Source organism: Aquarana catesbeiana, linkage group LG09, assembly GCF_042186555.1.
Source record: "Aquarana catesbeiana isolate 2022-GZ linkage group LG09, ASM4218655v1, whole genome shotgun sequence".
Lineage (NCBI taxonomy): Eukaryota > Metazoa > Chordata > Amphibia > Anura > Ranidae > Aquarana > Aquarana catesbeiana.
In genome coordinates this window covers 70676856-70691505 of record NC_133332.1, presented here as the reverse complement: position 1 = coordinate 70691505, position 14650 = coordinate 70676856, and the positions used below count along the sequence as shown (strand labels likewise).

Genomic DNA, 14650 nt, shown 5'->3' with positions numbered 1-14650 from the left:
AGCATTAACACCAGGTGTTTGGAGTATCTTTATCTGCTGATTGTTAAACTTTCTAGAATACACATATTTCTATTGTGTAGGATCTGGGCCTGCTGTCCCGTCATTTCCCTCTCTCTCCCCCTCTCCATCCCTCATTCATTTCAGACTCTAACCACACCCTCTAGAGCCACGCCCATTTAAGCCACGGCCACAATTTCGCGTAAACCACGCCCATTTTTTGGCGCGGCGCGCGCCGCACTTGTCTGTTTTTGCCAGGCCACGCCTGCTGACGAATGCCCCGCCCCCTAATTATTGGACAGCTCCGCCTACAGCCACAAAAGCGTCCCACATTTTTTTTTTACAATGTTGGCAACTATGGTCCCCCAGCCCCATACAATGAGTCTCCCGGCCCCCCAATACAATGAGTCTCCTGGCCCCCCATACGAGTCCCCCCCGGCCGCATACGAGTTTCCCGGCCCCATACAATGAGTCCCCACGACCCCATACGAGGCTCCCCGCCCCCCATACTGCTCATTAAATTTAGTGTCCCCCTCGAAGCCGGTGGTAGGTCTGTCTGCCTGTACAGAACAATGGGCGGTGTGTCCAGCCCCTCACCCCCTTCCTCCTCTATGAATGTCTCTAATGCTCACACAAACACACCGTCTTCTACTCTACTCATTTGGTTCCAGTTGCTGGGCTCCCCAGACTAGAGGACGCCATTTCCGGCGCGACGTGTTTCCGTAAGGGTCCCAGGCTCAGGCCTGTGGTCCACGTCACTTCCGGCGCGGACGGCGCTTCTCCGTTTGGGACTGCGGCTTTCTGTGGCGTCCGTCTCCGGTGTGCGGGCGGTGAGTGTTCCGTGTAGACGGTTATTATCCGTGCGTTTTGTCCGTACAGCCGGGGAATGTCGGGCCTCCTCCTTCCACTGACACCTATACCGGGAGAAGTGAGGGGCTCCACCTGAGGGTGCTGGCCGGGCCCCAGGCCTCTACGAACTTCCTCAATGACTGAGCCGGGACAAGGCAGGACTCCTCATCCCCCGCCTCTGTGTGCTCCGGGGGCCCCATGTGTGGAGGTGTTCAGTCTTTGTATTGTAATGAGGAGAGCAGCTGTGCTTTCCAATGGAAGTGATAATAAAGCTGATACTTCTCCATGATGAGCCTCCCCTCCCCCCCTCATATCATCTGATTTTACCTCAGGAAGGTCTCATTACTTTTAGTTACAGAGTCCTAGTCAGTTATAAATAAAAAAAATTAAAAGTCAGCAGCTAGAAATCCTGTACAAATCCTGCAGCTGCTGACTGAGTAAAAGGACACTTCCCTGCCCAGGGATCCCGCTCTGTCCTCACCCGGGCCGGCTCTGTGGTGGCCCCACCATTGTAGATATGGGAAGTCGGCGGTGACTTTCACATTTTCACATTTTCCCGCTGTGCATGCGCTCTCTGAATGGACCCGCAGCGCCCTGCGAGGTCTGATGTGTGTTAGGAGGTTTGGGGGGGGGGGGGGGGGGGACTTCTCCTCTACAAGCAGAGAGAGATAGAGGAGGGTATGTGGACCTTCCCTTTTCAGATAAAGTTCTGTTTTAAAGTAGAACTTTAGGCCATTTTGTCTTTATTTTGGATAGGGTAAGGGAGGGTTATAACCCCTGCTTGTTTATTTTTTGCCATCTGAGCCCCATTGGAGAGATTTCCTTTCACTTCCTGTCTCAGAGCCAAAACAGGAAGTGAGATGAAATTTCTGCAAATTAACCACTTCAGCCCCCCCCCCCCCCAGAAGGATTTACCTCCTTCCTGACCAGAGCACTTTTTGCAATTCAGCACTACGTCGCTTTAGCTGACAATTGCGCGGTCGTGCGACGTTGCACCAAAACAAAATTGACGTCATTTTTTCCCCCCACATATAGAGCTTTCTTTTGGTGGTATTTGATCACCTCTGCGCTTTTTGTTTGATCGATAAACAAAAAAAAAAGCGACAATTTTGAAAAAAAGCAATATTTTTTTCCTTTTGCTATAATATCCCCCAAAAGTATATAAAAGAACACATTTTTCTCAGTTTAGACCGATATGTATTTTTCTACATATTTTTGGTAAAAAAAAAATCGCAATAAACGTATATTGATTGGTTTGCGCAAAAGTTATAGCGTCTATAAAATAGGGGATAGATTTATGGCATTTTTATTATTATTTTTATTTATTAGTAATGGTGGCGATCTGCAATTTTTATCGTGACTGCGACATTATGGCGGACAGATCGGACACTTTTGACACCATTTTGGCACCATTGTCATTTATACAGCGATCAGTGCTATAAAAATGCACTGATTACTGTATAAATGTCACTGGCAGGGAAGGGGTTAAACACTAGGGGGCGATCAAGGGGTTAAGTGTGTCCTAGGGAGTGATTCTAATTGATGGGGGGGGGTGGGCTACCACTGACATGACAGCGATCACAGTTCCCGATGACAGGATTACCTTTTGTACCCCCACCCCCCTCCCTTTAGAATGTAAGCTCTACGAGCAGGGCCCTCCTGTACCTTTTGTATTGAACTGTACTGTAATTGTGTTGTCTCCCCTATACATTGTAAAGCGCTGTGTAAACTGTTGACGCTATATAAATCGCGTATAATAAGAGATCCCTGTCATGTCACTAGGCAGAACGGGGAAATGCCTTGTTTACATGGGCATCTCCCCGTTCTGCCACTCCGTGACATGATCGTGGGACACCGACGGACATCGAGTCCACGGGACCCGCTGGCACGGTCCCCGAGTACGCGGAAGGCGCGCGCCCACAATGCCGTGTCTTAAAGGGGATGTACAGGTACGCAGCAGTGCAATTGTGCCGACGTATATCATTGTGCACTGGTCGGCAGGCGGTTAAAGGGGTTTTAAGGCAGAAGGTTTTAGCAGCACACAGAGAAGGTAAGTATAACATGTTTGTTATTTTTAACAAAAAAAAAATAACAAAGACTTTAATATTACTTTAAAGCATAAGTTCACCTTTAAAAAGAAATAAATGCACAGATATTTGCAGGTATAAAAATGTGCATTTATTTATTTTTTGTTGGTAGCGTGGAAAGTATTGCACCCACAACCAGCAAATGGGTGCAATGCAGGGCTCTTGCAGACTCTGTGCATTGGCTGTTCATTGTACAGCCAAGCAGTTACACACAAACATAACACAATGAACTACCAGAGTGGTCAACAGCACCGTGGTAGTTCATTGAGAAATACAAGCCGACAACTGCAAAGGCTGGCGGACCTTGTCGTTTCCTGTTCAGAGAACCGTGTGGTCACGTTATTTGCAGAGAATGACAAAGTGGGGGAAGAAGACCACCTGTCACATCGGGGAGGTTCGGGGACCAGTGGATTTGTAACATGTTACAAAAGGTGAACTTATCCTTAAGGCTGCTTTCACACTGGGGCGGTAGGGGGCGTCGGCGGTAAAACAGTGCTATTTTTAGCGATGTTTTACCGCGGTATTCGGCCGCTAGCGGTGCGGTTTTAACCCCCCCGCTGGCGGCCGAAAAAGGGTTAAAACCACTCGTATAGCGCGGCTATAGCCGCGGTATAGCCGCGCTGTCCCATTGATTTCAATGGGCAGGAGCGGTTTAGGAGCGGTGAATACACCGCTCCAAAGATGCGGCTTGCAGGAGATTTTTTTTTCTCCTGCCAGTGCAACGCTTCAGTGTGAAAGCCCTCGGGCTTTCACACTGAACAAACAGCGGAGGCTGTTTTGGGGCGGTTTGCAGGCGGTATTTTTACCGCAATAACGCCTGCAAACCGCCCCAGTGTGAAAGGGGTCTAAGAGGAATTCCTTGGGGGCCCCCATGCAGGGTGGATTTGATTTAAATCAAGTTGATTTAAATCATGATTTTTAAAGTGTAACTATCATCTCTGTCCCGCAGTGGCTCCTCCTCCTCTGACTCGCTGTTGACTCACCGACAGTCCTATTTACTTTAATGGGACGGCTGGTGATGTGGCAGTGGCACAACAAGGTGAGGGACGTAGCGGCAGTAGGTGAGTGGATGCCGCTAACAGGTGCTGCCATGATGGATATGAAATGACAGGTGCTCTTTAAATGTAAGGCCTTATTGTTGCTGGAAGTTAGAATCTTTAATATTTGCAAACAAAATGAAGGTTTTCTATTTAGAATAATAAGCTGTCGGGTTAGTAAAACAGCGATATCAGAGCCAATTCAATCATAAAGTTTTTAGTTTACATACATTTGCAAAACAATGGGATAAAGGAATATTCCTGAACTTTGGTTTATCTCATGGTTACTGTAAAATTGTGTGAATGCATCAATGCAGTGCATGTTATCTCTGCTTGCAGAGCTTGGATTCATTGAATAAGTTTACCAAAAATGTAAATATAGCAGAATATACAGCCTCATGCTACATAACTAAGCTCCATTTCATGCTGAATAAACTAAATTATTAATGTATCTTAAATAGAAAACTATCTTTGGATAGATTTTTACTTCAAAAGCATTTTATTAACCAGCTCAATACTGGCCACTTTCACCCCCTTCCTTCCCAGACCAATATTCAGTCATGCTACACTGTACCCAAATGAAATTTTTATCATTTTGCTCACACAAATAGAGCTTTCTTTTGGTGGTATTTATTCACCACGTCATTTTAAATTTTTGGTGATGTAAGCGAAAAAATTGAGCGAATAATTTGAAAAAAAAACAAAAACAAAATATTCTACTTTCTGTTTTAAAAGAAACCAAAGAAATCAAATTTTGTTGAAAATGTATTCTGCTACATGTCTTTGGTAAAAAAAAATCCTGATAAGTGTATGATCATTGGTTTATGTGAAAGTTATAAAGTCTACAAGCTATGCTACGCATTATTGAAAATGTATCAATCCTAATGCACTGATGGCCTATCTCATTTCTTGAGGCCCTAAAATGTCAGGACAGTACAACTACCCCCCAAATGACCCCTTTTTGGAAAGAAGACAGTCTGAGGTATTTAGTAAGAGGCATAGTGAATTTTTTGAAGTTGCAATTTTTTCCCCACAATGCTTAAGAAATATACAGTGGGGACGAAAAGTATTCGGTCCCCTTAAATTTTCCACTCTTTGTTATATTGCAGCCATTTGCTAAAATCATTTAAGTTCATTTTTTCCTCATTAATGTACACACTGCACCCCATATTAACAGAAAAATACAGAATTGTTGACATTTTTGCAGATTTATTAAAAAAGAAAAACTGAAATATCACATGGTCCTAAGTATTCAGACCCTTTGCTCAGTATTTAGTAGAAGCACCCTTTTCATCTAATACAGCCATGAGTCTTTTTGGGAAAGATGCAATAAGTTCACACCTGGATTTGGGGATCCTCTGCCATTCCTCCTTCCAGATCCTCTCCAGTTCTGTCAGGTTGGATGGTAAACGTTGGTGGACAGCCATTTTTAGGTCTCTCTAGAGATGCTCCATTGGGTTTAAGTCAGGGCTCTGGCTGGGCCATTCAAGAACAGTCACGGAGTTGTTGTGAAGCCACTCCTTCATTATTTTAGCTGTGTGTTTAGGGTCATTGTCTTGGAAGGTAAACCTTCGGCCCAGTCTGAGGTCCTGAGCACTCTGGAGAAGGTTTTCGTCCAGGATATCCCTATACTTGGCTGCATTCATCTTTCCCTCGATTGCAACCAGTCGTCCTGTCCCTGCAGCTGAAAATCGCCCCCACAGCATGATGCTGCCACCACCATGCTTCACTGTTGGGACTGTATTGGACAGGTGATGAGCAGTGCCTGGTTTTCTCCACACATACCACTTAGAATTAAGGCCAAAAAGTTCTATCTTGGTCTAATCAGACCAAAGAATCTATTTCTCACCATCTTGGAGTCCTTCAGGTGTTTTTTAGCAAACTCTATGCAGGCTTTCATCTCCCGACTGCATCGCTGCATCTTTTTAATAAATGTGCAAAAATGTCGACAATTCTGTGTTTTTCTATCAATATGGGGTGCTGTGTGTACATTAATGAGGAAAAAAATGAACTTAAATTATTTTAGCAAATGGCTGCAATATAACAGAGTGAAAAATTTAAGGGGGTCTGAATACTTTCTGTCCCCACTGTGTGTGTATATGTGTGTGTGTGTGTGTATATGTATGTATGTATATATATATATATATATATATATATATATATATATATATATATATATATATATATATATATATATATATATATATATATAAATTTTTTCTCTTCACAAAATTGTCAAATTTACAAGTTATTTCTCACACACGGTGCAGGCATAATTGCAGTTACACCCTAAAATACATTCTGCTATTCGTCCTGAGTATGGCAATACCCCATGTGTGAGACTTTTCCACAGTCTGGACACATACAGAGGCCCAACATCCAAGTAGCACCATCAGGTGTTCTAAAGGCATAAATTACACATTTCCTGAGTACCTATCACATTTTTGAATGCCCTGGAGCACCAGGACAATGGAATTACCCACTAAATAAACCCATTTTGGAAAGAAAACAACCCAATGTATATTCTATGAGGCATAATGAGTTTTTTGAACATGTTATTTCTTTCCACAAGTTTTTGGAAAATGTGGAAAGAAAATGAAAACCTATTTTCTTTTCTCACAAAGTTGTCAATTTAGAAGATCTTTCTAACACATAGCATGTACATAGCCAAAATGACACCCCAAAATACATTCTGCTACTCGTCCTGAGTATGGCGATACCCCATGTGTGAGACTTTTCCACTACTTGGACACATACATAGGCCCAACATGCAAGTAGCACCTTCAGTAGCACCTTCAGGCTTCTAACACATAGCATGTACACACCAAGAATTACACCTCAAAATACATTCTACTGAGCAAAGGGTAAAAAAAAAAGGCTCACCTGTGGTGTTAGCAGGCAGGAAGACCGTTCCAGAGCAGTCAAAGCTTTTGTCCAGACAGCCAAAGGAAATGTCCAGGAATTGTCCAGGCAGATGTGGAAAAGTATGAACATGATTCAGTACAGTCCATGGTTTAGCAGGCAGTCCAGGTGGCAGGCAGAGGCATGGCCAGTTCAGGTGGCAGGCAGAGGCATGGCCAGTTCAGATGGCAGCACTATAACATTGGGCCTTGGTCAGGTAAGACCTGAGGACAGGGGTAGAGGCTTCTTCCCACCCAAATCATCATGAACCCCCCGAGTCTCCAGACCCTAATTCGAGAAAACTAAAAACCCAGAGAAAAACGTTTTCTCCACTCGGAAAACCTTTTCAGGGGGCCCTCACATATGTGAGACCCCTGTGCTGTACAGTGGCAGGGCAAATGATCAGTTCAGGAGGCAGGCAAAAAGCATGGTCATTTAACAGGCTGAGGTCAATTCACATTGAAGACAGAAACCTATTTGGCAGAGGCATAGTCGTTAACAGTCCGGGTCATTCACAGAAATGGCAGATAGTGGAAACTGGAAAAAAATCATCTTCACTTTACTAATAGTGTAGTGAAGTATGATAGCTCCGATAGCACTCTCCAATAGAGGCCTGGCTGGGAGGGACATTGGGGACAGTAGTATCGGATGTCACGGCGAATTCGTCTACTTGAACACACACACCATTTTTTGGGGGGGTTTGCGACCTGTTTGGGTAAGAGGGAGGATTTCGGGAAAGTGCCTTTCATGGAGTCTGGCTAATGTATCGGAGTGAATTAGTTGAGGGGCTTGGCCATGGGGATAGAGAAGGGCTATGATAACGTCTTGTTGGAATTTTAGATAGGTTAGGGAACTTTGGGTGCACTTAGAAAAAATAATATACAAATTGAACAGGGTAGTTGCATCAAATAAATGGGGACTTTTTTGTACCAAAACAGTGATCTCCTGATGGCCAAGGGCTGCATCAGCTAGTCGTTCATATCCCCCCCCCCCCCCCCATGTATAGGTTATACTCATGCACACATTTTGGCTGCAGAACGGGGCCTATTCTTCTCTGCAGTTCCACCAAGGTGTCATCATGCATTGTGGAAAGGATGTAGACATCTCTTCTTTTATCTCCACTTCACCGCTAGTACCTCTTCAGTTCACATACTGTCCATTTCACCCTGTTTCAATTGCTTGGTGACCAATCTCTGTGGGAAGCCTTTGCGGTTGGTCCGTGCTATCCCACAGGCCACAGTCTTCTTTTGGTACAAATGGCGGAAAAGTGGGAGACTCGTGTAGATATTGTCTGCATATAGGTGGTAACCTTACCCAAGCAATGGTTCGATCAGCTGCCAAACAATTTTGCCACTTGTTCCCATGTAGGCAGGGCATCCAGAGGGGTATAGCTGTCTGTCTTTTCCCTCTTAAATGATAGTCATATGTGTAACCCGTGGCCCTGTCACACGCCTTATAAAATTTTACCCCACGTCTGGCTCTTTACTGGGGAGGTATTGCTTTATTCCAAGTCTTCCAGTGAAGTGTACTAGGGATTCATCTACACAAATATTTATATCAGGGGTAAACATCTGCTTAAAGCTGGCACAGAAAAATTGATTAGGGGTTTGAATTTTGAATAATTTATCATAATTGGGATGATTTTGAGGGAGGCATTGTTGTTAAAATGTAAAAACCTCATAATCATGTCGTAACGGGTTCTGGGCATCAGTGACGAATAGACTGACATGTGTTGGATAGGTTGGGTCGACCAGTAGGCATGGAGTTAATTTTTTTTTTTTTTTTTTTTGTCAGCCCCATGTTGAGGGTTAGGCCAAGGAAAATCTTAAATTCTTCAACGGTGAGGGGTTTCCAAACAAAAGGACGGGCATATGAAGAATTTGGATTGTTTGCTATATGTTGGCTGGCGTATAGATTACATTGCTCCACAATGTAATTCAGGAGATCATCTGTAAAAAATAAGTGAAAATAATAAATTGGGGTTACATTTTCCGACTGTATCTAAGGGCCTGGCTGGGCTGTAAAAAGGGGAATTACAAGTTCTACTAACGTATCGGACAGCCATATTGGATACAGTAGAACATCTGGGAGGCTAGTATGGGCCCTGCCTCATTGTTAATGGGATGCTCCGTTGCTAGCATCTGGCCTATGCTCTAGGAAGGTTGCATCACTGCTGGTGGATGCCCTGGAGTGCAGCGCTGCTGGTGGATGCCAGCATAACATCCTGGAGTGCTGCGCTGCTGGTGGATGCCCTGGAGTGCTGCGCTGCTGGTGGATGCCCTGGAGTGCTGCGCTGCTGGTGGATGCCTGCATATCATCCTGGACTGCTGCACTGTTGGTGGATGTCTGCACCTGCTCATATCTCCCGATTCTCCTTGTTAGGATTCTATCCTCAGTTTTCTTTTCGGAGCCACTGCTTTCCACTGGCTCATAGTCGCTATCCGAGTCTGACGGAGAGAGTTCCCTGCTACTCTCTTCCAACATACTCTGGAGTATCTGGAGAGCCTCCTCGGCGCTGTAGAATCTTTTAGCCATGTTGGCGGGCAGATGTGCCTGATGATGGCAGATGTGACAGATGTGTGGGCGGCCAATGTGCCAGCTGTTGGCGGGCCAATGTTCACTGGGACCGCTGTATGACAGGTGTTTTCACTGTTTTGGGGACACTAGCTGGGTGATCAGTGGGTAAACAGACAAACAGCAAAAAACTCACTGATCTCCCGGCTGCAGCACAGATCTCTCTTCCTCTCCTCACTGACGGGCTCTGTGTGAGGAGAGGAAGAGATGAGGGCAGTTACAACCGCTCTCTATTTACATTACATGACGACTGTGATTGGACACGGTCGTCATGTGATCAGGAGGGCCAATCACAGAGCCCTCCTCTCATGTACAACTCTCCTGTCTCTGGGGGGCACAGGAAGATCACGATTTGCGCCGCTGCGCGATCCCCTGTCAAATGTAACCCCTCCCCCGCTGTTTATATCACGATGGCTGTGATTAGACACAGCCATCGTGTGGATCAGTAGGGCAAATCACAGTGCCCTCCTGCCTTTTCCAAGATGTGGCGTGTCTGGGGGACAAGTGCGCATCGGGATCGCACGGGTGCACCCCCGCTCCTTCTGAGGGACGTTCGGGAACGTCCTTTCAGAAGGAGGAAGCTCCCACCCAGCCGTTTCTGTGCAGTGGCCGGGTGGGAAGTGGTTAAAATAAATTTGATAAAAATCCGATTTTTTTTAATTTTTTTTTTTTCATTGATTTATATCCACCCTGCCCCCAGGTCACCAGAACTAGTGTCCCCATTGGAAGCTTTTTCTTCTTACTTTTCTGGGGACAACCCAACATTTGGAATTTTCTTTTACTTTCAATGATAATAGTAAACAAGGCAAATGGAGAAAATGAATCTCCTTAACGGGAGCACAGCCCAATCCATCTCCACTCTATCCAAAATGTAAAAAAAAAAAGTTTTGCCTTTAGTTATATTTTAACTCGGTCCCCAAACTGCCCTTTTTTTGCTGGTGTCTCCCCTAGACTCAATTCACACCTGGTGTTTCCATAATGAGTGATAAAGCGCACAGTAAAAGTGCTGCAAGAGCGCGTTGCAGTACCATTAATTTTCTAATGGCACCCTAAGCTCAGGTAGCAGACATGCAACAAAATGCACCATGATCAGAAAGGTTCTGGAGCTTCTTTGGTGCGTTTGTTGCATGTAGGACAGCCCATTCAAGTGAATAAGCTGCCTTATGCGCAAATGAACAGAAACGTGCAAGAAACTGGGAACATAAGTTCCCGCTACAGGAAGATGTGAGTGCAACCTTAGCATGCTGGCTGCTAAGGACACACTTGTGTGCTCCTGGCTGGGGCTGTATGCATCCATTGAAATACTCAGCCATGCCCCTGCTCCCTCTTTACAGCCATTTGAGTGACAGCGGCAGGGGCCCCTCATTCCTCTCCCCTAAATTTGGGTATACGGGTTAAAATTTAGCTGATTTAAAAGGGACCATCTGAATTTTGATCCATCCAATCTCTCTGTTCCACAGAAGTTGATCATTAGACTGGCTTATGTTGAACCGTCCTGCTGGAAAACCGGCAATCGATCAGCTGCTAGAGCCAAGGGCTGCAGTGCTGATCAGTGTATTCTGAAGTGGGGGTGGGAGTCCCCCTTTCAGAATACAATAGTAAAGGGGAAGAGATCCCTGTAGCCACATCTCTTGTGTGGATGTGAGAATCTGAGGGGTTTATTTTTCTTGTTGAGCCCATTGTGTTCAGTGTGTACCTGGCTTTAGTCTCTTGTATACAACAGTTCTCGGAATGGCAAGGATTAGAGCCAGAAGGGACCACACAGGTGTCTGGAGACAGGGGGTATGGAAAGTCAATCAGGCTTTTTTAACATTAGAGTGACACTAAGGCTACTTTTTTTATTTGGACAAAGTATGATTCTGATGACTAAGGCTACTTTCACACTGAGGCGTTTTTCGGGCACTAAAGGGCTAAAAATGGCGCCTGATAAACACCTCCCCTGCCACCCCAGTGTGAAAGCCCATCTTCTTTCACACTGGAGCGGTGCGCTTGCAGGATGAGAAAAAAAGTCCTGCAAGCAGCAGGGGCATTGTGGGAGCCGTGAATACACCACTCCTAGAACGCCCCTGCCATTGAAATCAATGGCCAGCACTGCAAAAGTGCTTCGGCATCCGCGTTTTTCAGCCGCTAGCGGGGAGTTTACCGCCGATGCCCCCCTGCCCCAGTGTGAAAGTGCCCTTAACGATATCTTTATTCTCTCTTTTTTTTTTTTTTTTTTTTTTTTTTTTATGAAAATTGCTTCTTACTGTATTTTTCTGCCTCCTTGTAATGTCCTCTGTGAGCTCCCAAACCTCTCCTTTTCCCTCTTACTCTTGTTGTTTGGAATGAACGGTGAATGTTTTTTTTAGTCATGTGCACTGCTCTATGAACTAAAAATTCCATAGTCCATCTCAGGAGCGAGCAAGAGCAGTTGGCTACATTCCTATATACCGGGAAGTCAATCACAGCCGTGAAAAAAAATAAATGGAGATTTGGAGGAGGCTAAGAGCAGAAGGTACTTTACCCACAACAGCTTGATAAATAATAATGTTCTTTAGCAAGAAACATAGATTCCACATTAATAATTATGCTACCAATATTTGTGTGTGCTGTAAATTGCCTCCAGCTTTGCTCCTGTTTCTTCTTGCTGGAGGCTGCCATTTTGCTGAAGCCCAGAGCCCCTGAACAGCAGTAAAATATTGAGTGGAACTAATACTGCATGCACAGTAGGAAACAGACTGTGAAGCCGCAAAGCTTCACTTCCTGTTTCCCTTAGTGAAGATGCCGGCGCCTGCACCCGGAGCTGATGGATCGGCTTTGGGTGCCGACATTGCGGGATCCCTGGACAGGCAAGTGTCTGTATATGTAAACATGCAGACCGCCGTGCTGCCAGGCATGGACACTCTGATCTAGTGTTCCTGCTAATCAGGAACATGGATCAGAGTGTCCATGTAGTGAGCCCTTCCCCCCACACGGTTAGAAACACACTGAGGGAACACAGTTAACCCTTTGATGGCCCCTGATGTTAACCCCTTCTTTGCCAGTGTCATTTATAGTGTCAGTGTATATTTTTAGCACTGATCACTGTAATATGGTCACTGGTTCCCAAAAGGTGTCAGAAGTGTCAGCAAGTTGTCCAATCTGTCCGCCACAATGTTGCAGTCCCGCTAAAAATAGCTGATCACTGCCATTACTCGTAAAAAAAAAAAAAAAAATTCCATAAAAATATCCCTAATTTTGTAGACGCTATAACTTTTGCGCAAACCAATCAATATGCGCTTATTGGGATTTTTTTAATCCAAAAATATGTAGCAGAATACATATTGGCCTAAACTGATGAAGAAATTTAGATTTTTTGACATTCATTTTACTTGATATGTATTATAGCAGAAAGTAAAAAATATTGTGTTTTTTGAAAAAAAATTGTCTTGCTTTTTTGTTTTTTAGTGCAAAAAATAAAAACCGCAGAGGTGATTAAATACCACCAACAGAAAGCTCTATTTGTGGGGAAAAAGGACGTCAATTTTATTTGGGTACAGCGTCGCACGGCCGCGCAATTGTCAGTTAAAGTAACGCAGTGCCGTATCGCAAAAAATGGCCTGGTCATTAAAGGGGTAAAACCTTCCGGGGCTGAAGTGATTAAAGGGACATCAGGGCTCCAATAGAGCATTACCACATCTAAGAACTGTAAGCTGCAATGTATTGCATTTTGTTCTGGAGTTTCGTTATCTTTTAAGAAAATAAATACTAAAATAGATTTACAGTGAACGTGTGGCAGCTGCAGGCTCAGCAATGTAAATTAACCATTGCCGGCTGGTTTCTAGGTTTGGGGCGCATACCCCTTTGTGACCCACGCTGTGGTCGACACAGCATGATTCTGTCAGCCAATGATATATGGCTGAGACCTGCTGATCAGCTGTGTCCAGTTGCAGCTGAGTCCTGTGTTTACAAACACACAGGAGTTTTTACACAGAGCAATGATTTGGCTGTTTTCTTCTCCCTGCAAAGCAGCCAGATCTCTTTGTAAAAGCAGCACAACACGTTAACTTGCTGGGCACACGGTGAACCCCTTGATTGCCTCATATTGCCTAAATTCCAGTATATATACACCATGGTTTATATACATGTAGCCAAACACATTTTTTCCTAAGTTTATGAAGCAATTTAACTTTATTGGATGTTTTATAACAAAGTAGAAAATATCGTTTTTGGATGGGGGGTTTTTTTATTTTAATTTTTTTCTGTATTTATTTATTGTTTACATAAAAACCCAGTAGTGATCAGATACCACCAAAAGAAATCTCTATTTGTGTGAAAAAAAAGATATAAGAAATGTGTACAGTGTTGCATGACCGTGCAATTGCCAGTTAAAGTCGTACAGTGCTGAATAGCAAAAATGCCCTGGTTATGAAAGGGGTAAAACCTTCCAGGTTAATTTAATTATTTTTAGAAAACATTCTTAGTTTCCAGTATTTTTTGTACTGCTCACAACCAAATTTTATCTGCATGTAGATTACCTGCATATAATGTTCATGCAGTTTTGTTCTTGTTTCAGTATTTAGTGGAAGAAAATGTCTGACAGCGAAGACAGCAATTTCTCTGAGGAGGAGAGTGAGAGGAGCAGTGAGGCTGAAGCAGAGGATAATGAGGTGAGTGGTTGTCTTTTACTGCATTTATTATTTGGTATATTTAAATTTTTTTATTTCTAGTTTATTCTATTCTGATTGGATTCTTCTAAAAGTGGTAGCATAAATTCACACAACTTTTCATGTAGCGTTGTGCAATTAGTTTCCTCTTTGCAGCTAATTTTTTCATTCCTCTCAACCGAGATACTGCACCTCTTATCTCTTTGTAATAAAGAAAATACACTGCTATTTCTGGCAGCCTTCCTGCTGCTGACTGGCCAAGTTTAGTGTTTGTAACTTTCTGTACAGCTGATGGCTTAGGAGAGGTCCACTCTATTGAGGGTGCAGGAATGCGTGTAAATCGTCTGCATTCCTGTTCCTGCACCTGCACCACACGCTACAGTTTGAACCTAGCCTAACCAGTTGTCCGTTCATGTTTTGAGACTTTTTTTTTTTTAATTATTGCAAATTAAAGTGTGAGAAGATGTAATCTGCCTTTCTTCTATACAGTACATCTGGAAAGTATTCACAGCACTTCACTTTTTCCACATTTTGTTATGTTACAGCCTTATTCCAAAATGGAATAAATTCATTACTCAAA

General features: G+C 43.9%; 1 protein-coding gene across 2 annotated transcripts in view; it reads left to right on the top strand.

Annotated features, from left to right (window-relative positions):
• Nucleotides 1-670: 670 nt before the first annotated feature.
• Nucleotides 671-14650, top strand: part of SUPT5H (SPT5 homolog, DSIF elongation factor subunit) — a 47546-nt gene continuing 33566 nt past the window's right edge. For both annotated transcript variants that reach the window (XM_073598775.1, XM_073598774.1), the window contains exons 1-2: nucleotides 671-827; nucleotides 13980-14073. In XM_073598775.1, coding sequence (XP_073454876.1) covers nucleotides 13996-14073 — 78 coding nt within the window. In that variant the 5' untranslated portion in view covers nucleotides 671-827; nucleotides 13980-13995. The remainder of the gene's footprint in view (nucleotides 828-13979; nucleotides 14074-14650) is intronic.